At 41.4% G+C, this 24,415-nt stretch overlaps 1 protein-coding gene across 4 annotated transcripts in view; it reads left to right on the forward strand.

The window, feature by feature from the left end:
- Positions 1–24,415, forward strand: part of unc5c (unc-5 netrin receptor C) — a 299,504-nt gene that overhangs the window by 150,607 nt on the left and 124,482 nt on the right. For all 4 annotated transcript variants that reach the window (XM_034191664.1, XM_034191665.1, XM_034191666.1 and 1 more), the window contains exon 2: positions 15,227–15,457. In XM_034191664.1, the coding sequence (XP_034047555.1) occupies positions 15,227–15,457 (231 nt within the window). The remainder of the gene's footprint in view (positions 1–15,226; positions 15,458–24,415) is intronic.

Here is a 24,415-nt window from a genome sequence, read left to right on the forward strand (position 1 = left end):
CTGGTTTGTGCTCAGGCTGCGATCACACGACTTGATATCTGACATTTTTTAAGTAGTTTCTGCAAGACTCCGTAGTTTTCTGTCCAGTTTTTAACTTAAGGGCACGGAGGAAGATTCCCAACATCAGAGAAAAACACAGGAGACCATTTGTCTCTTTGGTGTCCATTTCTTACACGATGCAGTTTCAGTGCTTGTCTTCAGGCTGATCCCTCAAACTGCTTTCTGTTAAACTGCCTGCTCACACTTTACAGCTGTGGCTATAATAATTTTGCGGATTTATTGTTGTAATTACATCACACACCAGACCAGTCTCGCCCAAGGCGTCACAATGTCGCTGTGTGACATTTTGAGTTCAGAGCATGTTGCACAAAACTGAACCATTTTGTTTTGTGCCAAATGAGTTGTTGCACCACCGTGCCAACTAAACTGACCTGTCTGAGCCCAAATTTAGTTTTTTGTGTGACTGATAATTCTTGTTTTAAACCTTTGACACTGGTGCTGTAACCCCTTGTGTATATGAATCCCATAAACTATCAAAAAAATTAGTTTGATTTAAAGAGATAAACTTAGTTGAGTGTAAAGAATCACATTGAATACATGGTTTGATGTGTTGGAAATAATTTGACACCAAATAATCTCGGTATACTATGGCTGACATAAAATTATGTGATAACCTTTCCAGGGTGTCTGCTATAGGCAGAGGTCATACTTTAAAAATGCTTCAATCATGTTGAAAAGTATACAGATAGACATGGACGTAATCCATGTCAATCCTTATTTTGTCCAAACTGCACCAAGATAACATCCAATAAGGTGTCCAACTTGCTTTTTTTTTTAACTGTCCTTATGTTACATACCACAAACTTCAGCATAAATCCACTGTTCACATTTCTGTGCTCCAGTAATTCATGTCCATCTGATGGCTTCTTCTTCTGTTCAGACTGTGCCAAATAAAATAAGAGCAAACAAAGATTTGTGACATCTGCCAGTCTGCATCTGGATCTCCTCCAAAGTTCAGTGGAGTCTTCCATGCCCTAATATTTGTCTGTGGTGCAAATTTGGTGAGAACCCTTGAAGTAGTTTTGGCGTAATCCTTCAAAGTGTATATACAGTGAAATCTTGATCTAGAATCCAGATTCAGATCCAGATCACCTCCAAAATTTAATTGCTTCTTCCATGGCCTAATTTGTATCCGTGATGAAAATTTAGTGAGAATCTGTGAACTAGTTTTGATGTAATCCTTCAAAGCCTATATAAAGTGAAACTCGATCCAGAATCTGGATCTGGATCCAGATCACATCCATACTTAAATGGTGTCTTCCATGGCCTAATATGTATCAGTGTTGAAAATTTTGTCAACATCCGTGCAGTAGTTTTGACGTAATCCTTCAAAGCCTATATAAAGTGAAACTTGATCTAGAATTCGGATCTGGATCCAGATCACCTCCAAAATTTAATGAGTTCTTCCATTGCTTAATATCTATCTGTGGTGAATTTTGTCAAAATCTGTACGCCAATGTTTTTATTATGTCCTTGGAGGACGTAATAAGTCCCTGTGGCTGTCGCATGTTGATTTGGCAAAGGTTTTACACCAGATGCCCTTTCTGACGCAACTCCAAATTATATGGAGAAGGGGCAGGTGTGAGGTTTGAACCAGTAACCTTCTGCATTGAAAACAAAAGCACTTAACTACTTGGTCACCACAACAGTCCTTAGGTAACAGCGCAGGCTGTGGTGTGCACATGTGCTACACTGAGTCCCTGTCCGTTGTTACAATCACTTCAGGGAAATGCTGTGTCACAAATTCAGTTCCACATACAGAAAAAAGGTGTGACTTTTACATCTCCTCTTCACAAATCAGCCCAAAAATCTCCTTTGGTTGCAATGTACTGTAGGAAATATTTGCCTGATTAAATTTTAGTTTCTGCGTTCAAGCATCCCTCCACATCATTCCCATGATGGAATGTCTGTGTATTCTCAGCTATTTGCGAGGTTAACACTGTCCCCGCCTGATTTTTAACCTCACTAAATGTCTTTATAGCTTGTTTTCCTCCACTTCTTTTCATCTCCCACATTGTGCGACAGCAGGATTCACTACAGATGAAATGTGAGTGTGCTTAGCACGCCTCAGCAGAGACGCTCAGATAAGCCGGGCCAAGGGAAGAGTCACTGGCCCCTAACACTAATCAATAAATACCTGCTGCGGCCAAGCGTTGGATGGAGCCCTGCAGACAATGAGCACAGACACATTAGTGCATAAAAGCAGCGAGCTGCATATTAGAGCAGCAGGAACCCACCACTCATTTTGCCAGTTTCTCATCTGGAGCTTCTAAAGGGTTTTGCTTTTAAAATAGCAGCCATACATATTGATTTGGGCCACCGGGTGTATGGATCTTTACTTAATCCAATACTAACAAGTATCGACACAAGAACGTCGTTACCATTGATTTATGTTGACTCGATATAATGGGGAGGTGTGCTCAATGCAGATTTATAGGTAGATGTGATTGACAGTCTATTTATCCCGCTTCGATTGACATGACAGCTGAGTGGTTTGTTATTCTGCTTGACCACTCAGCTGCACGCCACGTAATGTCTTTCCAGCAAAACATCGCCTGGTAAAGCTTCCCGTCTAGCCAGCCACTTACCAATTTTTTTTTTCTCCCCATCCGGAGAGAGAACACACACTGGAAGATGAAATGCATGAGTGGCTGTAGGGGGGATGGGCGAGGGAGCAAGCAAAATAAGTGGAAGAAAGAAGGCAAGAGGGAATGAGAAGACATCCAACAGGAATAAATGCGAGGAATGGAGAGAAAGATTTATGCCTGCGCTCATCGGAGTTCATGCTTGACTCTCCACTGATGGAAGCGAAACATTGGCCCCACTGATACAGCGCTTTTCTTGGGACAATAAATCTGCTTGAGTACAGACAGAATAGAGAGAGTTTATCTTGCACAGCAGTGTCAGAGCCCAGCATTCAAAAGCTGTTATCACAGACACTCACAGAAAATATATGACACATGAAATACAGTCCACAAATAGCCCACGTAGACGTACATTATTCAGGAACCACATAACCACAATCAAACCATAGCGGTCGATTTCCCAACACTCAACAATATATACCAGCATTTTTGTCCTCTAAGCATCTCGCTTCTATATCATTTTGAAATACAGTGTAAGGCTGGTCTAATGTATGATTTATGTTTCTGCTGGACTATATTTTGAAGCAGATTTTCTCATAGAAGACAGTCAGGTTGTTTTTGTTACCTCCCCATGATTGGATTTGTTTGTTTGTTAGTCACTTATATTTGGTGACATTGAGTTTAACGTGATCCGCAAAGACAGCGGAAAGAGTAGCTGTCCAGTGAATGTGAATAGCTTTGAGCCAGGCATCGAACCAGGTCTACATACTGGTAGCCCAGGTCCTTATTCCGCTGAGCTATGTGCTCTACAGTTAATCTCAATGCAGAGTTATAGAAGAAAATAAATGCATCAGAGGGCTGATGCATACCCCGTGTACTCCACACACCACAGTATAAATGCACACATAAATATCAAATCAAATCAAATCAATTTCATTTATATAGCACCAAATCACAACAAACAGTTGCCAGTTAATAGGAAGAAACCTCCAGCAGAACCAGACTCAGGGAGGGGCAGTCTTCTGCTGGGACTGGTTGGGGCTGAGGGAGAGAACCAGGGAAAAGACATGCTGTGGAGGGGAGCAGAGATCAATCACTAATGATTAAATGCAGAGTGGTGCATACAGAGCAAAAAGAGAAAGAAACACTCAGTGCATCATGGGAACCCCCCAGCAGTCTAAGTCTATAGCAGCATAACTAAGGGATGGTTCAGGGTCACCTGATCCAGCCCTAACTATAAGCTTTAGCAAAAAGGAAAGTTTTAAGCCTAATCTTAAAAGTAGAGAGGGTGTCTGTCTCCCTGATCCAAATTGGGAGCTGGTTCCAGAGGAGAGGAGCCTGAAAGCTGAAGGCTCTGCCTCCCATTCTACTCTTACAAACCCTAGGAACTCCAAGTAAGCCTGCAGTCTGAGAGCGAAGCGCTCTATTGGGGTGATATGGTACTATGAGGTCCCTAAGATAAGATATGACCTGATTATTCAAAACCTTATAAGTAAGAAGAAGAATTTTAAATTCTATTCTAGAATTAACAGGAAGCCAATGAAGAGAGGCCAATATGGGTGAGATATGCTCTCTCCTTCTAGTCCCTGTCAGTACTCTAGCTGCAGCATTTTGAATTAACCGAAGGCTTTTCAGGGAACTTTTAGGACAACCTGATAATAATGAATTACAAAAGTCCAGCCTAGAGGAAATAAATGCATGAATTAGTTTTTCAGCATCACTCTGAGACAAGACCTTTCTAATTTTAGAGATATTGCGCAAATGCAAAAAATCAGTCCTACATAGTTGTTTAATATGCGCATTGAATGACATATCCTGATCAAAAATGACTCCAAGATTTCTCATAGTATTACTAGAGGTCAGGGTAATGCCATCCAGAGTAAGGATCTGGTTAGACACCATGTTTCTAAGATTTGTGGAGCCAAGTACAATAACTTCAGTTTTATCTGAGTTTAAAAGCAGGAAATTAGAGGTCATCCATGTCTTTATGTCTGTAAGACAATCCTGCAGTTTAGCTAATTGGTGTGTGTCCTCTGGCTTCAAGGATAGATAAAGCTGAGTATCATCTGCATAACAATGAAAATTTAAGCAATGCTGTCTAATAATACTGCCTAAGGGAAGCATGTATAAAGTGAATAAAATTGGTCCTAGCACAGAACCTTGTGGAACTCCATAATTAACCTTAGTCTGTGAAGAAGATTCCCCATTTACATGAACAAATTGTAATCTATTAGATAAATATGATTCAAACCACCGCAGCGCAGTGCCTTTAATACCTATGGCATGCTCTAATCTCTGTAATAAAATTTTATGGTCAACAGTATCAAAAGCAGCACTGAGGTCTAACAGAACAAGCACAGAGATGAGTCCACTGTCTGAGGCCATAAGAAGATCATTTGTAACCTTCACTAATGCTGTTTCTGTACTATGATGAATTCTAAACCCTGACTGAAACTCTTCAAATAGACCATTCCTCTGCAGATGATCAGTTAGCTGTTTTACAACTACCCTTTCAAGAATTTTTGAGAGAAAAGGAAGGTTGGAGATTGGCCTATAATTAGCTAAGATAGCTGGGTCAAGTGATGGCTTTTTAAGTAATGGTTTAATTACTGCCACCTTAAAAGCCTGTGGTACATAGCCAACTAATAAAGACAGATTGATCATATTTAAGACCAAAGCATTAATTAATCGTAGGGCTTCCTTGAGCAGCCTGGTAGGAATGGGGTCTAATAGACATGTTGATGGTTTGGAGGAAGTAACTAATGAAAATAACTCAGAACAATCGGAGAGAAAGAGTCTAACCAAATACCGGTATCACTGAAAGCAGCCAAAGAGAGCGATATGTCTTTGGGATGGTTATGAGTAATTTTTTCTCTAATAGTTAAAATTTTATTAGCAAAGAAAGTCATGAAGTCATTACTAGTTAAAGTTAAAGGAATACTCGGCTCAATAGAGCTCTGACTCTTTGTCAGCCTGGCTACAGTGCTGAAAAGAAACCTGGGGTTGTTCTTATTTTCTTCAATTAGTGATGAGTAGTAAGATGTCCTAGCCTTACGGAGGGCTTTTTTATAGAGCAACAGACTCTTTTTCCAGGCTAAGTGAAGATCTTCTAAATTAGTGAGACACCATTTCCTCTCCAACGTACGGGTTATCTGCTTTAAGCTGCGAGTTTGTGAGTTATACCACGGAGTCAGGCACTTCTGATTTAAGGCTCTCTTTTTCAGAGGAGCTACAGCATCCAAAGATGTCCTCAATGAGGATATAAAACTATTGACGAGATAATCTATCTCACTCACAGATTTTAGGTAGCTACTCTGCCCTGTGTTGGTATATGGCATTGGAGAACATAAAGAAGGAATTATATCCTTAAACCTAGTTACAGCGCTTTCTGAAAGACTTCTACTGTAATGAAACTTATTCCACTACTGGGTAGTCCATCAGAGTAAATGTAAATGTTATTAAGAAATGATCAGACAGAAGGGGGTTTTCAGGGAATACTGTTAAGTCTTCAATTTCCATACCATAAGTCAGAACAAGATCTAAGGTATGATTAAAGTGGTGGGTGGACTCATTTACATTTTGAGCAAAGCCAATTGAGTCTAACAATAGATTAAATGCAGTGTTGAGGCTGTCATTCTCAGCATCTGTGTGGATGTTTAAAATCGCCCACTATAATTATCTTATCTGATCTAAGCACTAAGTCAGACAAAAGGTCCGAAAATTCACAGAGAAACTCACAGTAACGACCAGGAAGACGATAGATAACAACAAATAAAACTGGTTTTTGGGACTTCCAATTTGGATGGACAAGACTAAGAGACAAGCTTTCAAATGAATTAAAGCTCTGTCTGGGTTTTTGATTAATTAATAAGCTGGAGTGGAAGACTGCTGCTAATCCTCCGCCTCGGCCCGTGCTACGAGCATTCTGGCAGTTAGTGTGACTCGGGGGTGTTGACTCATTTAAACTAACATATTCATCCTGCTGTAACCAGGTTTCTGTAAGGCAGAATAAATCAATATGTTGATCCATTATTATATAATTTACTAACAGGGACTTAGAAGAGAGAGATCTAATTTTAATAGACCACATTTAACTGTTTTAGTCTGTGGTGCAGTTGAAGGTGCTATATTATTTTTTCTTTTTGAATTTTTATGCTTAAATAGATTTTTACTGGTTGTTGGTGGTCTGGGAGCAGGCACCATCTCTACGGGGATGGGGTAATGAGGGGATGGCAGGGGGAGAGAAGCTGCAGAGAGGTGTGTAAGACTACAACTCTGCTTCCTGGTCCCAACCCAGGATAGTCACGGTTTGGAGGATTTAAGAAAATTGGCCAGATTTCTAGAAATGAGAGCTGCTCCATCCAAAGTGGGATGGATGCCGTCTCTCCTAACAAGACCAGGTTTTCCCCAGAAGCTTTGCCAATTATCTATGAAGCCCACCTCATTTTTTGGACACCACTCAGACAGCCAGCAATTCAAGGAGAACATGCGGCTAAACATGTCACTCCCGGTCCGATTGGGGAGGGGCCCAGAGAAAACTACAGAGTCCGACATTGTTTTTGCAAAATATACATACAGTATGTCTGTAATGGTGTACGACTTCTGTGTGACTTCATTATGAAGTAAGTCACAAATATTTTGCTGAATAGTACATGCTTAAGGCCTTGTTTACACTTGCCAGTTTTATTGAGAATCTGACTCAAACCAGATCTCACCGATTGACTGTCCACATTATATAGAGCAAGTGACTAGATCTGATCTGTGTGTCCACGTTGACATCATCTTATGAGTCTTTCACAATGAGCGCTCAATGTGTCCAACGCAACGGGGTGGGGGGGGGGATTTCTATGTCACTATTTGGTTTATCAAGGGCCTGGTGAACAAGCAGGACAATTGCCATCTTGGATTTGTGTCAGGAATAAGCGGAACAAAGTCTGCTAGTCATAACCACAATATTAAGAGAAAAAAGCCGAAGAACGAGTGACGGACATTATTGATTTGAATCGCATTTCAGAATACCTTCGTATGTGGTTTGAATTTGCTTTGGGAAAACTGGATGTCATGTGGGTTTTCGCTGTCCAGACTTAAAAAAAATCAAGCTAGATACAATCTGGAGATATTAAAAATCAGACTTTGAGTGGTAATGTGAACAAGGCTTTTGATCATCCATCTGGGCTTCTTGGTTTCATGGCATGACCCAAAAAAGGTGTTTTTTTTGGAATATGCTTTTCTTGACCCTTGACTAAATTACTCCAAAATCTAGCCACCTCTAGATAACTAAGTAATATTACTACCAAGTTTGAAGGAAATCCATCCAGCTGTTTTTGAGTTATCTTGTCCACAAACAGACAGACAGACACACACACACACCAGTGAAAATAATACGCTGCTTCACCGACATGTAGGGAAATAAGGACCATTTGCTTTTAGGAAATTCATCACACATCTCAATCCATATGTTTGATAGGAATTCCTGATATTTGTTCACAGAAATGGTTTTGTGGTCGATCAGTGAACCAGTTAGTGTAGATTTAGCTCCCTGCAGTAAAATGCTCCCCCTACGTCTGTGAGGATGCTTTAAAATGCTGAGCATGATACAGGCCTAGGGGATCTTGCTGCTATAGCCAGTGTGTGTACTTTCATTGGCAACTCCGGACGTTCAAGCTCGGCATAGGTTTTATATCTATCGGCCTACTACATTCACTCCGAGACGGGACAACATCATTCAGAAAACATCTTTCAATGTTGTTTTCTGCTTTGTCAGCCTTGTCAAAGGTAGATAAAGGTCAGTAGGGTCAAACGAGTGATATACTGCAGCAGGCGGGTTCTTAGGGCTGGAGTGGGGAAGATAATCTGGGACACTGGACACAATCACTGCTAATGGTACCCCTAGTATATAGTCAGCACTTTAACCTCTCAGCAATCGCTACACGTAATGTGAATTCCTGTGTCTATTTTATAGTTATGGTGTCATGAATTGGCTTTCCCTTTTTAACATTTTACGTATTTCAAGCAGCTTGTCTTTCTGTGAGTAGACATTTTCTTGTGAACACAATAACTCATGATCAATAGTTGTTAGACAGCCCAGAAGGGAAATATGATACAAGGAGATAAAAGGTAAATTATTACAGGGGCTTGTAAAAGTGTTGTACTTTTGTAGGAGAAATATTGATCACCCCCACCCCTTCTGAAGCATGTCTTCACTTTTAAAAGTCACTGTTCTGCAAAGGTGATTCCAGTGTTTGAGAAATAAATTATGCATCGGCTGATTTTCTTATTCTTTCTTGACATCCTTTTCCCACTTTCAAGTGGGATTGATATGTGAAGACTGTGGACCCCAAGGATGAGCAGTTTTTTTTAGTTTGAAGGTGATGCTCATATCATCAGAAGAAAAATATTCCCACCGACGGCAGGACGCCAGCCTGATCTCCTTCCTGTGGTGTCAGATTATGATGCTTTCTCGGAGCCCTCAGCATCACTTGACCGACGTCAAAGGTGTCTTTCTACATTTGGGAAGTATATTTTCTAAATCCCCAGTCTGGAGGTCTGACTTTGACTGGGTTCCATTTTGCCAAATCTGTTTTATCCACCTTTAATGACTAATGGAGAGACAATATACCATAGTGGACGAAGTACAAGACAGCCCTCATTATGACACCTCCCCCTTCCAAGACATATTTTTTTGAGAAAAACTTTCTGAAAAACAAATCTTTTATTTTAATATGCTTGTAAAAACATTTGTTTTGTTGTTGATGTTTTGTTTTGTTTTTTCAAACACATATGGGTGCACTCCCCAATCAATTTGCAAGTGTGACTTTTAGGTCTATAGTAAACTTTTTTTCTGACGTAGCATTTTTAAAACTGACTTTTTATAGTCTGTCAAACCATATTTCCTGGCTGCTTGAGAGTTGTTTGATGACTCTACAGCATTTATCACCATCAGCTTAAAGCTTGAATCATAACTCCTTCTCAGTTATGAAAGCCACATGTTTATTTAGCATTTGGTTACTGGCAGAAAAGTACCGCTATGGTGCCACTGAGTGCATCATCCTGCATTTTCATTTAAAAATGATCTATGTGAGTTTGTTGCTAAATTGCTAACAACCACCCATATGACTTGACCTATATTTGGAAAAATACAGTAATTCTTTCAACCAGACAGAGCCTGCGGGTTGATGCTGTTGGCAGAGTAGTTTAAAAAGTGTGTGATTGCAGAGATTTTTGCAGTACATGGCTGAACAGAAGAAGGAATAAAAATTTATCAGGCTGTGGAGATGATGGGACAAAAGTATGTTTGATACGTTTGATGTTGTATCAGGTAGAAATAACAATGACCCAATTTGCCTGTCTGAACTGACTTGAGTTTACAAGCTTGCCCTTCCCAGCCTCACAGCCATGCTCTGTTCTTCCTGTCACTCTGAAAATACTGCTGTAGCATTTAAAACAATATTGGCTCTCTTAAATAACTCAGAGTCCTGCGCCAAGATTAATTCCTTCCAAAGCAATTCACTAAACTTCAACTTCAAAATTCATTTATTTTGTACTTACTGCAATATGTCACTCATTAAACAAATAGCTTTTTGTAACTGGGAGGTGAAACTGATAGAAAACTCCACTAATATTCACATTGTGTCTTAAAATATTCACTAATCAGATTAGCAATTTGATTTTGAACGATTCACCCCAATTACAAAGCACAATTCAATTTGAGTAATAAGTACTGCAAGGACATATTTCATTAAAATTTAAAGACCCAATATGGAGCCAGGCAGTTTAAAAATATGGTTAAAATCAAAGCACACAGCTACAAATAGTTAGGAAAATATGTATATTGACTGTGATAATGCACATATGAAAGGAATATGATGGTGATTTTTTTTTTTTTTTTGATATGGTTGACCTCTTGGCTTCATACCAAAGAAGTCAACTGCCTCCTAGCTCTGCGAGTAGCCACTGAATCATCAAAGTTTCTTGGTCGGGCTGTTCTTTGGGACACCCTAAGAATTGGTGGAACCCCTAAGAAGTTACTGGATGTCATAGCCAACCTGTACACAGATACTGTGATTGCTGTGTCAGAAACTCTCAATTTTTCCAGGGAAAACTGGTATTAGTCAGGGATGTGTTCTGGTTCCTACACTGTTCAGTGCTTGCCCAGTCTGGGTGTTGGATATGGTTGCAGAAACCAGTGGTTTCAGTGCCTTTGTTGGTGAGGAAAGCTTTATGCTGAGATCTTTGCAGAATCAGTGGATACCCTGACTGCAGTAACTGAAACGTTGAGCGAATAAATGGATTGACTCAGTTTGTGTTTATCCTGGATCAAGATTAAGATCCTAGCTTTCAATGACATCCTGGACTCAACCATCAGAAGTCTACTTATCTGTATGTAGAAAAAGTGTTAAAATTGTGGAGACATTCTCTTTTCTCGGCTTTGACATTCATGTCTCTAGGTCCTCTGCCTCTGAAATTGGGAGAGGTCTGAGAAGAACATCTGGAGTCATTAGGACAATGGACAGAGGTGTTTGAGAATGACAATATTTTTGCAGGAGAACGAAGAAATCTTTAAGCCAAGTCTTTAGGGTCCTGGTGCTTCCTGTCTTACTTTACGGTTGTCAGACTTGGGACACCAATCATTGATCAAAGGTGACAACTGGATGTCTTTGGTACTCAGTCTCTTTGAGTACCAATAGATGATGTTGTCAAACAAGCCGTTACTTAGGGAGACTTAGATGAAGAGTATGACCTGCATTGTGAGGGAACTTCAGCTACGACATTTTGGGCATGTGGCACGTTTGTCTGTGCATGATCCACCGTGCAGGTTCCTCAGTGTTGAGGACCCTACTGGCTGCTGGAGAAGGCAGTGGGGACACTCACATTTACACGTACCTTCGAGAGGTGGGGATGGATTAGTTATCTGCCTAGGTGGGAATACAATGTACACATTCACTAATGAGTTTTATGTGCCCACAAATATTCCCTTTTATTGGGTGACAAACTCGTACCAACACAGGGTCGAGTTGGGTCAGGGGTGTGGGGGTGTGGGAGAGTCAGTCAGGCTCTTTCATTTTGACATGTGGTTTCTCTTTTTCTTACATTTCTGGGCTGTTTTTTCACTGGAGGCGAGTTTCTTTCTCTTGAATTTATTATTTCTTGCACTGTTGATGCATTTGAATATCTGTGCGCGCCGGTGTACGCGCGCTACTGTATGAGCTTGTGTTTTTGTGTGTTTGGGAGCCATACTTTCATGCCCGTTTCACATCTCCCTTCCTCACAGTTCTACAGAGCGACGGAGCCAGGAGGGAAAGAGAGGGAGTCAGAGAGATGGAGAGATAATGGGAATGGAGGGTGAAAGAAGCCTGACACAATCTTTAATGAGTTTTCTTGGCTCTCGTTGCTGGTTTCTGGGTCAGGGTCCCTGGCTGAGGATGTGGGTGGACTGAGGACAAGAGTGCAAGAAAGAAACGGGCTATGTCAACGCCCGCTGAAATGGACTTCTGTATTAAAGAGTCATCACCTACATAAAAGCCTGAGAAAAGAAAAAGTGTTTCTTCTTTAAGGGAGTGAATGATATTAAGTTGAGCAAAAGTGTAGAAAGCGTTTTAGAAAGAGCTTGTGAAAGCATTTCATTGCCCACACCTGCAGGAGGAGGAGGAGGCAGCAATGATTGTAAAAGGTTAGAGGTCACTGGAGGTCAGGGCCTCCACTCAATTAACAGCAGATTATGACCCAAGGAAAGAAAGAAACAAGAAACAAACTTGTTCTGATGAAAAGCAGTCGCATTCCTTTGCAAAATGGAACATCCATATGAATGTGTGTTGTGTTTGTAGATCAGCTGGAGACACTCTAAGGATTTTTTGAGCATATTGACCTCCTATATTGTACCCTTTCCCTAACCCCAAACCTCTAATTTGTTTTTTACAGCTGTAATTTTGTTCTTTTTGTAATTTACAGATTATCTTATATGATTGTGGCGTGTGTTAGGTTTAATAGTTACAACTTTATAACAATGTATTGGAAGGAGATGCAGTAAAACTTGCATAAACTGTCATCGTACAAACCGGATATTCGCACTCACTAGACAAAAGCAAACGTCCCAATGTTTTTGTATGGTTTTCCATGTAATAAACATCGGATAGAATGGATTTTGTATAACAGACTCACATCGGATAAAACCTCTTGTCTGATCTCAATGCATTTCGATTCAAACCCCTTGCATGTAGCAGACAGAGCAGTTTGGATGTGCTCAATAACAAAGGTACGAAATGAAGTTCAGCACTGACACTCACTGATTCAAGGAAGGTGGGTACCATATTTCCTTGATTACAAGCCCAGCCATTTATTTTTTTTTCAAACCCTGCTTAGATCAGAGCCCTCTGCGGGGCTGCGAACCCTCCCCAGAGCCCGACATGCACCTGCAAAATGACTGAGACAGCAAGGGCTGTGATTTGTCACTTACACATTTTCACTCCTTCTTATCACTTCATATTTCAAAAGTTTTTGCAGTGCCCCCTCGATTACATTTTGATCATGGATTAAATGTTTTTGGCAGAAAAGTCTGCAAATATGACCAAGTTTACAACAAGGAGTCAGTAAAAGATGCTCAAATAACCCACAGTTCATGGAGGAAAATTATACGTACCATATAGTTAGTTTGTAGGTTGATGATTGCATAAAGAAGTTGAGCTCATTGAGGGACAAATTAATCCAGAAAAAGATGCTGAACTTTAAAGGATTGCGAGCATGTCAATGTCATTGGCCACAGAGTAACAGATTTGCAGAAGCATAAATTATGCTTTAGGATTTTAAGGTACCACTCTGCAGCGAACTTAGAAAAAATTGATTTTGTCCATTTTATACATATAACAGATTTTGTCCATTTTATACAGATAACACATTCCGATTATAACTGACAAAATTTGCTGGTCTGCCTGAATCCATTATATGTGAGTTTTACTGGATATATTGTTGTTTTTTAATCAAATTATGGTTATCTAAGATCCCATCAGATCTCAGAAGTTAATCAGAGTAGGCCAGATTAGTATTTGGCAGTGAGACCACTAAGGAACATCAGGGGCTGTACGCATCTTGAACTGCAGTTGCATCATGAAGAGCATCCATCATAAAATGGCTCTCGACTGGATCCACTGTGGTAACCTCGAGCAACCAGGGCAAGCAGAATGCAAAACCAAAGAAGTTATCAAGTTTGAGATTATAAATTTTGGAGTGTTTCAAATCCAGTATTACATCTACACACTTTTATCAGAAACAGCACGTAGAAAACCCTGCCTCCTCCACGGTCAGCCTGACTTTGGTCATTTTCTGATAGAGTGGCCATTTTCTGTTAGAGTCGCCCTTTTTAAAATTTCCTAGCAATCAACCTCAATCTGCGGCAGGTATGGAGGGAGCGATGCCATTAGAGAGACATCACAGGAGGATATCGGCTCAGCGGAGAGGTTATTTAGTGAATCCCAAAGCATCTCTGAGGCCACTTCTGTCAGACAACATGGCTCCAGCGTGTCCACGCAGGACACAGACGTGAGAGATAGAAGGACACGGACGAATTACTGATACGCCGATAAACTCTTGTTATCTGAGCAGTCCCTCTCTCTTCCTGTTTCTGCGCTCCTGTGCTGTGTTTCTGTCTGTGCAATTCATTTTGATGTTTTCATCTGTGTCCGTCTAGTTTAAATTGCTCCCTGTTTTTCTCTCTTTCACCCTCCATTTCTCACTGTATCTCTGTCTCTCTCTGTCTCTATTACTCGACCGTCTTTCTCTTTTTTTCTCACTTGTGAATTATTGATGCCTACCGGTTCGATGGTAAGAATAGAACTGTTCTGTAGGTGACAAATGGGGTGCCGAGTTGGCTCCATCCTCCTTTCTTCAAAGAGTTAGAAAGTCGCTGGCTGGTGGGCGTTAGCGCCCGTGCTGTTTCTGCACGTGCACTATTGTTGTGCATGTGGCCATTCAGTTGTGTGCCTGTGATTTAAGACAGGGGGAGATGAAAGCCGGTCGTAATTACAGGGAAGCGTATCTGTCTGCTGCAGAAGTATCCGAGGAATGGCACAAACTGGGCCAAAACCCTGAGGTCATTAGACGTGTCGCATGTGGTCGTGCACACATCGCGTGTGTTTGTGAGAGACAAAAGAGGGCAAGGGAGGGAGAAAACTGGTCGGCTTTAGCTCCTCAGAGTCAACCTCTGAACTCTGCTTCTCATTACTGGCTCTGCTGCTCTCTGTACTTTCTCAGCAGGAGCCGGTTGCGGTTAGGCCGAGCACGGACCGGTTTCTGTGAATCCACGCTGCCTTATTGCCCGAGAGGAACCCCAGAGTTTCCTGCACTCCAAAATACACTTGTGTAAACATTCCAAAATATCAAATGATAGGGATTTTACTGTGTGCTATGAGAATGGATAATCCCATCCAAAGACCGCAGCTATAATGCGCTGTCCCACTGTCTCCCGTCTTTCCTTTCTCTCCCAAACCCCTTCTCTCTCTCTCTCTCTGTTGCTCTTTATTTCTTTCCATTTCTGTTCTCAACTGCTGCCACTCATCGTCTTTTTTTTTTTTTTGCCTCTTTCTTCACAGTTGATGATGACTTCTTGGGTCTTGGCGAGCTTCCGGAAACCTTCCCGTCAGACCCACCGGAGCCACTGCCGGTGTTCTTGATGGAACCAGAGGAGGCCTACATAGTCAAGAACAAGCCGGTCAACTTGTACTGTAAGGCCACGCCCGCCACCCAGATCTACTTCAAGTGCAACAGCGAGTGGGTGCACCAGAAGGAGCATACAGTGGAGGAGCGGGTTGATGAGAACTCAGGTTTGTGAAGGCATTTGTTTCTTATGAATTACCCACGCCCATTTATGGTGACATGGGAGTCAAACCAATGTTGGATTTAAAAGGCAACTCGTGATGATGACCTTCTCAAAGTGCAGCAGACCAGTGTACATCCACTGTTGAGTTTTGGTAGAAAGCCCTCAGGTAATTAAGCAACATGTTTTGTGTAGTATATAGGAATCACCCTGTCTGTGTCTCAACCCAACCTAGAGTTTCATCTAGACTGTTGCAAGCAGGTACCCAAAGGTGTTATAGATTATGATGACATTTATTGTTGATTCCGCACAGTACCACTATATTCATGGACAGGGTTACACCAAGAAAAGCCTTAACTGCTACTACTTGGAGCATGTATTGCTATGCAAGATGTAAGTCAATAAATCCTATGTGGACCCTGAGGTCCTCTGGACCGACCGCTCCTTATTCCCAGATACTGTAGTTCGATGTAGTAGATGAAAGTCTACAACTCTCCTTGGACACCAGTCCATCGCAGGTTACATCCCCAGCCAAGGGCAGTATTGACACTTACAGCTATTTGGACTGGGACAGTGCAGCTGATGTCACCTAAAGCACACACCTGGAATCAAACCCTTATCTACATATTGGTAGTTCAACTCTGTACTGTGCAAGGCAAAGCGGTTTGAAATAATTTCTACTCTGGGCTTCTTTTTGTACCTTTTCTGCTATCAACATGTAGCAATGTCCGCAGTAGGGACTGTGAAGATGAAAAGCCACAAGACCATATGTGAACATCAGTCAAGACAACATTGATGTGCAGCAATGAAGAAAAATACTGCTTTTATGGGACCTGGGTCTTAACAACAGGTACCCATTGGCTCTGCCCGAGGATACTACTGCTTCTGATCTTCAGCCAACTTGGATTTTTGTTTTTTTCTATCCTTATTTCTGCAGTGTTTCAAGCTGTGTGTGTTGAAAGACTGTACATGAAAGTCACAGATAAACACTTTCGATGTGCATTAGCATAAACTTACCAATGGTGGAAAGTCTTGGATACCTTTTCAATTTTCAGTTAATATCTTAATACATCCATTATACTGAAATTGCAGAGTAGTCGTGACAGAACCTCAATCAATCAATCAATCAATTTTTTTTTTATATAGCGCCAAATCACAACAAACAGTTGCCCCAAGGCGCTTTATATTGTAAGGCAAGGCCATACAATAATGATGTAAAACCCCAACGGTCAAAACGACCCCCTGTGAGCAAGCACTTGGCTACAGTGGGAAGGAAAAACTCCCTTTTAACAGGAAGAAACCTCCAGCAGAACCAGGCTCAGGGAGGGGCAGTCTTCTGCTGGGACTGGTTGGGGCTGAGGGAGAGAACCAGGAAAAAGACATGCTGTGGAGGGGAGCAGAGATCGATCACTAATGATTAAATGCAGAGTGGTGCATACAGAGCAAAAAGAGAAAGAAACAGTGCATCATGGGAACCCCCCAGCAGTCTACGTCTATAGCAGCATAACTAAGGGATGGTTCAGGGTCACCTGATCCAGCCCTAACTATAAGCTTTAGCAAAAAGGAAAGTTTTAAGCCTAATCTTAAAAGTAGAGAGGGTGTCTGTCTCCCTGATCTGAATTGGGAGCTGGTTCCACAGGAGAGGAGCCTGAAAGCTGAAGGCTCTGCCTCCCATTCTACTCTTACAAACCCTAGGAACTACAAGTAAGCCTGCAGTCTGAGAGCGAAGCGCTCTATTGGGGTGATATGGTACTACGAGGTCCCTAAGATAAGATGGGACCTGATTATTCAAAACCTTATAAGTAAGAAGAAGAATTTTAAATTCTATTCTAGAATTAACAGGAAGCCAATGAAGAGAGGCCAATATGGGTGAGATATGCTCTCTCCTTCTAGTCCCCGTCAGCACTCTAGCTGCAGCATTTTGAATTAACTGAAGGCTTTTTAGGGAACTTTTAGGACAACCTGATAATAATGAATTACAATAGTCCAGCCTAGAGGAAATAAATGCATGAATTAGTTTTTCAGCATCACTCTGAGACAAGACCTTTCTGATTTTAGAGATATTGCGTAAATGCAAAAAAGCAGTCCTACATATTTGTTTAATATGCGCTTTGAATGACATATCCTGATCAAAAATGACTCCAAGATTTCTCACAGTATTACTAGAGGTCAGGGTAATGCCATCCAGAGTAAGGATCTGGTTAGACACCATGTTTCTAAGATTTGTGGGGCCAAGTACAATAACTTCAGTTTTATCTGAGTTTAAAAGCAGGAAATTAGAGGTCATCCATGTCTTTATGTCTGTAAGACAATCCTGCAGTTTAGCTAATTGGTGTGTGTCGTCTGGCTTCATGGATAGATAAAGCTGGATATCATCTGCGTAACAATGAAAAAAAAACCTGTGGCTTAATATACTGCAGAACCCGTCTCCTTTATTAAAGAGGTATTACTCATGATGAAACCCCTTACATACAGAAAAGACTGGACTAAAAGCACCTCAAAGAGGACATCGTTCCTTCCCTCGACATACTACAGTATATCTGCCACTTTTGTAGTTTGCAGCTTTTTGAGTGTTTGTGTCTGCGTGCATATCTATGTACGTGTTTGTGAGGAGGCGCAGTTCCGGCAGCATGTTTTTGACAGAACTCGGGCCTCAAAGGCACCTGAGCCATTACACACAATAGTTTGGCACCGATTGGCTGCATTCAGCCGTCGTATTAGAAATTGAGTTCTTTTTGTAACCCACAGGTACCAATCACATCCCATTTACTCTCTCCATCCGAGTGTTTTTCCTCACGTCTGCATGCTTTCACATTGACGGACAGCAGCAGCTTCACATTCACTTACACACGTCAGCATGGATTTGTGCCTGAAACATGAACTCATTAACATTCAGTATTTGTGTAATATTTAATATTTGTTTAACCCCCTACCACCCGCCTCATTTTGGCTTGTCAGTATCTCACAAATAAAAAGTGAAATTTCCCATCAATGGGAAATACGGGCTTAGAAGGGGTTAATACTTCATTTTCTGTTACTAAACTGTACGTTGAATGAAAACTGCTGTTTAATTTCATTTGTTCATTTGATTATTTATGTACATCTGGGTTATCGTCTGATCTTAGCATGCTAAACCTTTGTAGTAGCCTCCATGCTTCCGCTAAAATAAATTAAAATTTCTTCTTTATGTCAGTTTTTTCAGGGTTTTAGAGCCAAAAAGCCAAACAAAACCAAAATTTGTATAACATTAAAAGTTAGCAGTAACTTTAATTCGATGTTTTAGCAGCTTATCAGTTTACCATTATCAGAGTTAACTTTTTAGTTAGCGCATTAGCGGCTATCAAAGCTAACATTTAGGTTAGCTGTGCCCACCACCAATAAGTAACTAATATGTATGTAAAAGAGAACAATAGAGCGTTGCAGCACAAATAAAATACAGAAAGAGTGTAGCAACTGGTTACAAGCTGAAATCCTTTTTGTTTTGTGTTCGTGTACTTCAGGACGGCTACATAACTCTGAAGATGCGTTTGCGCTCATGATGACAAAGAGTAGGTTGGAAGGGATCCGTGACTTTCAGCCTTTGTGTCGGAAGGTTTTGCGCTAAAAGCATCAACATGGAAAACAGCCCACACAGCAAACATGCACCCACTCTGAACATATCCACAGGCTATTTACTGCACAGATACTCATTCATTTATGTGTTTGCACTTCACACACACACACACACACACACACACACACACACACACACACACACACACACACACACACACACACACACACACACACACACACACACACACACACACACACACACACACACACATAAGCCCATTGGTTATTTTGTAGCCTCTCTTAACCCACTCTGTTGCTCTCTGATTTTTCCCCCAGATTGACAGAAAAGGAAGCCCGATCACAGATAGTACAGCCTGAAGAAATTGAATCTTATTCTGATTTGCTGTCTCTCCCCATCTTCTGTTTGTCTCACTTTATGATCTTATGAATAACAGATGAAATGAGAAATAACGAAATGATGGTAGTGCGATGGAGGATTATGGACAAGAACATTAGATGTTGATCTTCATGTTGGCTACACATTGCATCCTTCACATCTTTATCACATCTTTGCAAGGTACTCACTACACACCAGGAGCAACTACAGGATTAAGGACCTTGCCCAAGGGCCCTTAGTGATTTTCTGGTTAGGCTGGGATTTGAACCGAGGATCCTCTGGTCTCAAGCCCAATGCTTAACCACTAGACCATCACCTCCCCTATTATCATCTTCAACTGTGATGCCATCCATTGCATATACAAATCAACAGCATCCATGTGACATATTATGCACTTTGTATCTTAGTTGTCCCCCACGAAATAAGGGCAACCACTGACATGGACTCGGTGCGTCCATCTGTGCATGTGTCATATTGTAAATGGACACAAATGTGACGCCTACGCATATAACCAAGAGCTTACGTTTGTTTTGAACACCTATAGCAAGTTATGCACCTGACTACTTTAGCACACTACATTTGACCTTGAACTTCAGGGTCAAGATCAAACATGCAAATGTATTAAAAAAATATAACTTTTGGGGTATATTTTGCTGTCTCAGCACCAAATTTCACTTCTAAAGTCAAAATTTGCATTGGACACCTATAGCAAATTATTCATCCCAGCTCCCTTAAGCCAATTGCATTTGACCTTGGACTTTAGGGCCAAGGTCACACATGAAAATGAGTGGAACACTACTCTTTCCTGTATTATTTTGCCTTTTCGCACTCATTTTTCACTGTCCCTCGCCATGAAATAGGGGCACCATTGAAATGGACTCCATGCATCCATCTGTGGTTATTTGTTTAATTTGTCACCATGACATATCAGCATAATAGGCGGGGGACCTCAGCTGAGTTTTGGCTTGCTTCAATCTCTAGCCAGTTGACTGACTGTTTTTTTTTTGGCCATTTTGTCACAATTTGAGCTGCATTTGCAATGGAATTTGCAATGTGGTGTTTCATGCTCTTCTTCTTTTACCATCAGTATTGTTAGTGTTGCTGGACAAGAAGCAAGGTGCTGCTCTTAGTCATTGACAGCTAATACATGGGTAGTGTGAGTGCTAACGGATCGGGGGCACAAATGTTTCCCTTTGAAAACTGGCATTTGTGCGGCATCCTGTACTGTTCAGTGTTTGCATGAACTGGGTGTTGGGCGGGTTGTGGAAACCATCAGGTGCCTTTATTTGTGAGGAAACGTTTACTGACATTGACTTTGTGGACAGTGCTGTGATCTTTACTGAATCAGTGGATACCCTGTTTGCAGCACTGGAGAAGCTGAGTGATGAATCAGAGTGTCTTGCTTGAACCAAGCACAACGCAAAGTTGTGGGCAACGCATAAATATGATTAAACTACTTAAGGAATAAGGAAAATGTAAGCTGTTAGAAACAAGAATTCGGTAACAGTGGTGAGAAGGAAGACTAGCATCTCAGCAATTTTGACAAATGAGCTAATTTAGTGTTTTGTAATTTTGATAGTCATCATCACGCTGTCAACTGAGCACTGCTGCATGTACCTCCCAGGGTCGAGAGCAGGTTCTGGCCTCCTGTGAGCTGAAAGGGGCATTGATCTGAGTAAATGAGCAGCAAATTAATTATAAGTAGGTGCAGCGGCGTGATATACACTGGAGACAGCTTGCTGCTCTCTGTGAGCTATGAGTTAGAAGATCAAACTGGAGTGCGCTTCATCTAGCCAGATAATCAGGGCACTTATCCCTCCGCTCTTCCAGTGACCAATGCCTGCTTAGTCTGATCAATAACTATAGCCAGCGCTAATGCTAAGTAGCAAGGCTAGCTCAGTGTAATGACCACATTAATAATGAACCATGTCCAGCGTGGCTGCTTCAGCCAGCTATTAATGAGACATATTGTACTGTCGTTTCTATGGCTAACGGCCCCATTGATGAGATATGAAGCAGCACCTCAGCGCTCACTTTGATATATGCCAAACTCATTTTTTTTGTGCTTTTTAAGAGACATTTTGCAGGATTTTCCTCTATTTCCCCCCATAACCCTTAATTTGAGTAACCGGTTGAAGATGTGTGTTTATTCATTTTTTGATGATCTCTCTTGGCCCACCTGCAATAACTTTATGCCCACCAGTGTGCCGCGTCTCACACTTTGGGAATCTATACACAAACAGATGATGTCACAGGATGAGGTCAGCAGGCTTAGACCGCCGTTTTCTGGCCGGGTTGATCCTTTCGATCCGCGTTAAGTCCGGTGTGTCAGGACAAGTTTAGTCCCGCTTCAGTAATGACCATGAAGTCATGAGTGATTCTTGAGGAAGGCTTACAGCTCGTAGCTGTCATCACTTCAGATTATTCACCACCTTCGAAGATCCCTCAGTCGTGGAGCACGTAGAGAAAGAAAAAAATGATCTGATTCTGGAGAGTGCTCGCGCTCTGAGATTTCATATCCCCTTATTGTTTCCACTATTGATTTTTCTCTTTGCTTCCCCATGTGAAGTTCTAACAAACATCACGACCAATCCTGGCGTCCTCAGTTGAGCGGTTCAGTTTTTCCCACATGCATGTTAAAATCGAGCGTGTATATGTGCACTGTACGTGCACATGAAGGATGCAGCTGTTGGCACAGAGTGTGAATTTTGCATGAGAGCTAAGCTGGTGTAAGTCACTGTGCCAGAACAGTGGTGGTGTTAAAGCACTGAACCTGAAATAAAATAGCTTGTTTTTAACCTTTTATTGTCTTAAAGGCTTCCATTAAAAAATAAATAAATATATAAACACATCCTTTAGCTACACTACACTGCACACTGTGAACATTTGTATGAATTGTGGTCATCAGCAGAATTGTGAAACTGTTCCTTTGGAAAATCCATCATGCACCCTATAAAGTTGAGTGGATCATGGATGAGTCCATCCCATCTAGGTTGTTAACACAATAACTCAAAAACGGTAAATGCTATCATCTTACAACTCAACAAATTAAAAAGGCATATAAGGAGGATGGTGCACAACTTCTAAATAAAGTTTGGCTTATATAATGTCCCATAGAAGTGTCTGCCACCTGCTGGATGATTAGTAGATGCTGGTTTGATGCTGGATTAGAAGCAGCTGTGATTGTTTGTGACAGAAACAGACCATAAATATAGTAAATGAAAGAATGTTGACAATAATTGTGTTCTAAGACTTAAATAACGGTGTTACACCCACACACAACCCTGCAGAAAGAATTTAGTATGAATGTAGCCGAGGCAGACACTTCTTCCTTCTCTCTCTGCTTCTCTAAACATATGTGCAGTTTTAAAGTGAAATGAGATTGTTGCATTCTTTGAATTCCAGAGCCTAGACCTGGTGGTCACCAAGGCAACTGGTGGTGGATAGGTGATGGACAAATATGAAAGTACAGTGAAACAATTCACTTGTTAGGTGCTTTAAAGTCCCGGTCACAGTACACATGAGAAATCTTGGTATCAAATATCCACTTATGAGTCATTCAAACGCTAATAATTTCAGTTTATCTCAAGGGAGCGCAATGCATATTATACCGGGGAAGGCTGCTTGCTATGTCTGTCATGAAAATGCTCAGTTATTTCATAAATCCGCAATACACATGAACAGAATACCCAGTTTTCCTGCAAATAAGATCAACATGTTCCGTGTAAAGCTAGTTACGATAGCTGGTTTGGTCATCCATCGCTGCTCCTAAATAGATGAACTAGCTTCTGGTGTTGCCTCATTTCTTGAGACTAAAAAGCAAAGATTCCTTTGAAGACCAAAGAAGTTAACTGACTCTTCACTAGAAACACAAAATAAGCAACCTCCCATAATTTAGTGTAAATAATCTGTACATTATTTTTTCTTAGTTTTCTTATTCTTATACACCTAACCATAAACTACCATCTCTAAAACAATAATAAGGTGTGACATTATACAATCCCGCCAGGAGTGCTTGATTTTTTTTCACTGCAGAAACAACTGGAATTCAAGAAATCAGACTTTTCAAATCCACATCATTTTTCCTTTGTTTATACATTAGTTTATACATTACATAAGTTGATAATAATGATTTTTTTTAAAATGACAGCACTGTGTTTTCCACATTTTTTATGTAACAGCCTTATTCCAAAATGGATGAAATTCATTTTTTCCCTCAAGATTCTACTCACAATACCCCCATAATCTGTACATAAGTATTCACAGCCTTTGTCATTAAGCTGAAAATTGAGCTCAGGTGCATCCTGTTTCCACTGATCATCCATGAGATGTTGCCACAGCTTAATTGGAGTCCACTTTGGGTAAAATGTGTTGTGTGGGCCGCTGGAGAGGAGGTACTGCTGGCCCACCACCACCAGATGGTGCCCTGCTTGAAGTGCGGGCTTCAAGCACGAGAGGGCGTCGGAGCAACCGGGAGTGACAGCTGTCACTCATCATCTGCACCAGCTGTCACTCATCCACAGTTCATCACCACCACCATAAAGGCCGGATTACAACTCCACCTCCCCGCCGAGAAATCAGCCACTAGAGAGGTAATTTTCTCTGCTGAACTAAACCCTGACTTATAGTCTGAACTTATTTGCAGCCGTTTTCCTGTGGTGTTGTCTTATCTGAGGGATTGGCGTTTGGTGTGATCAGCGACGGCTTCGCTTCACACTCCAACCAGATAAGTGGTTAGACAGGAGCTGCACGAGTGTGTGATTGGAGATGGAGGTGCTCCCTCCCAAAAGAACACAGACTGTGGGATTACTGAGTGTGCAAACTCACACTCATCAATACTGTTTCTGTTCTCTGCCAGCAGTACCAAGTCTGACAGCTGGAGACGGTGGCCACCTGGGGATCCAGGACTTGGCGGCTCCGGTGTTCTCAGATACTTTGGCGGTGAAGGCCGTGTGGGATCCGGCTCGGTTCGGGACGGACGTCTCCTATCCTCAAGCCTGCCCACAGGTCACG

This window comes from Thalassophryne amazonica, chromosome 17 (assembly GCF_902500255.1).
Source record: "Thalassophryne amazonica chromosome 17, fThaAma1.1, whole genome shotgun sequence".
Taxonomy (NCBI): domain Eukaryota; kingdom Metazoa; phylum Chordata; class Actinopteri; order Batrachoidiformes; family Batrachoididae; genus Thalassophryne; species Thalassophryne amazonica.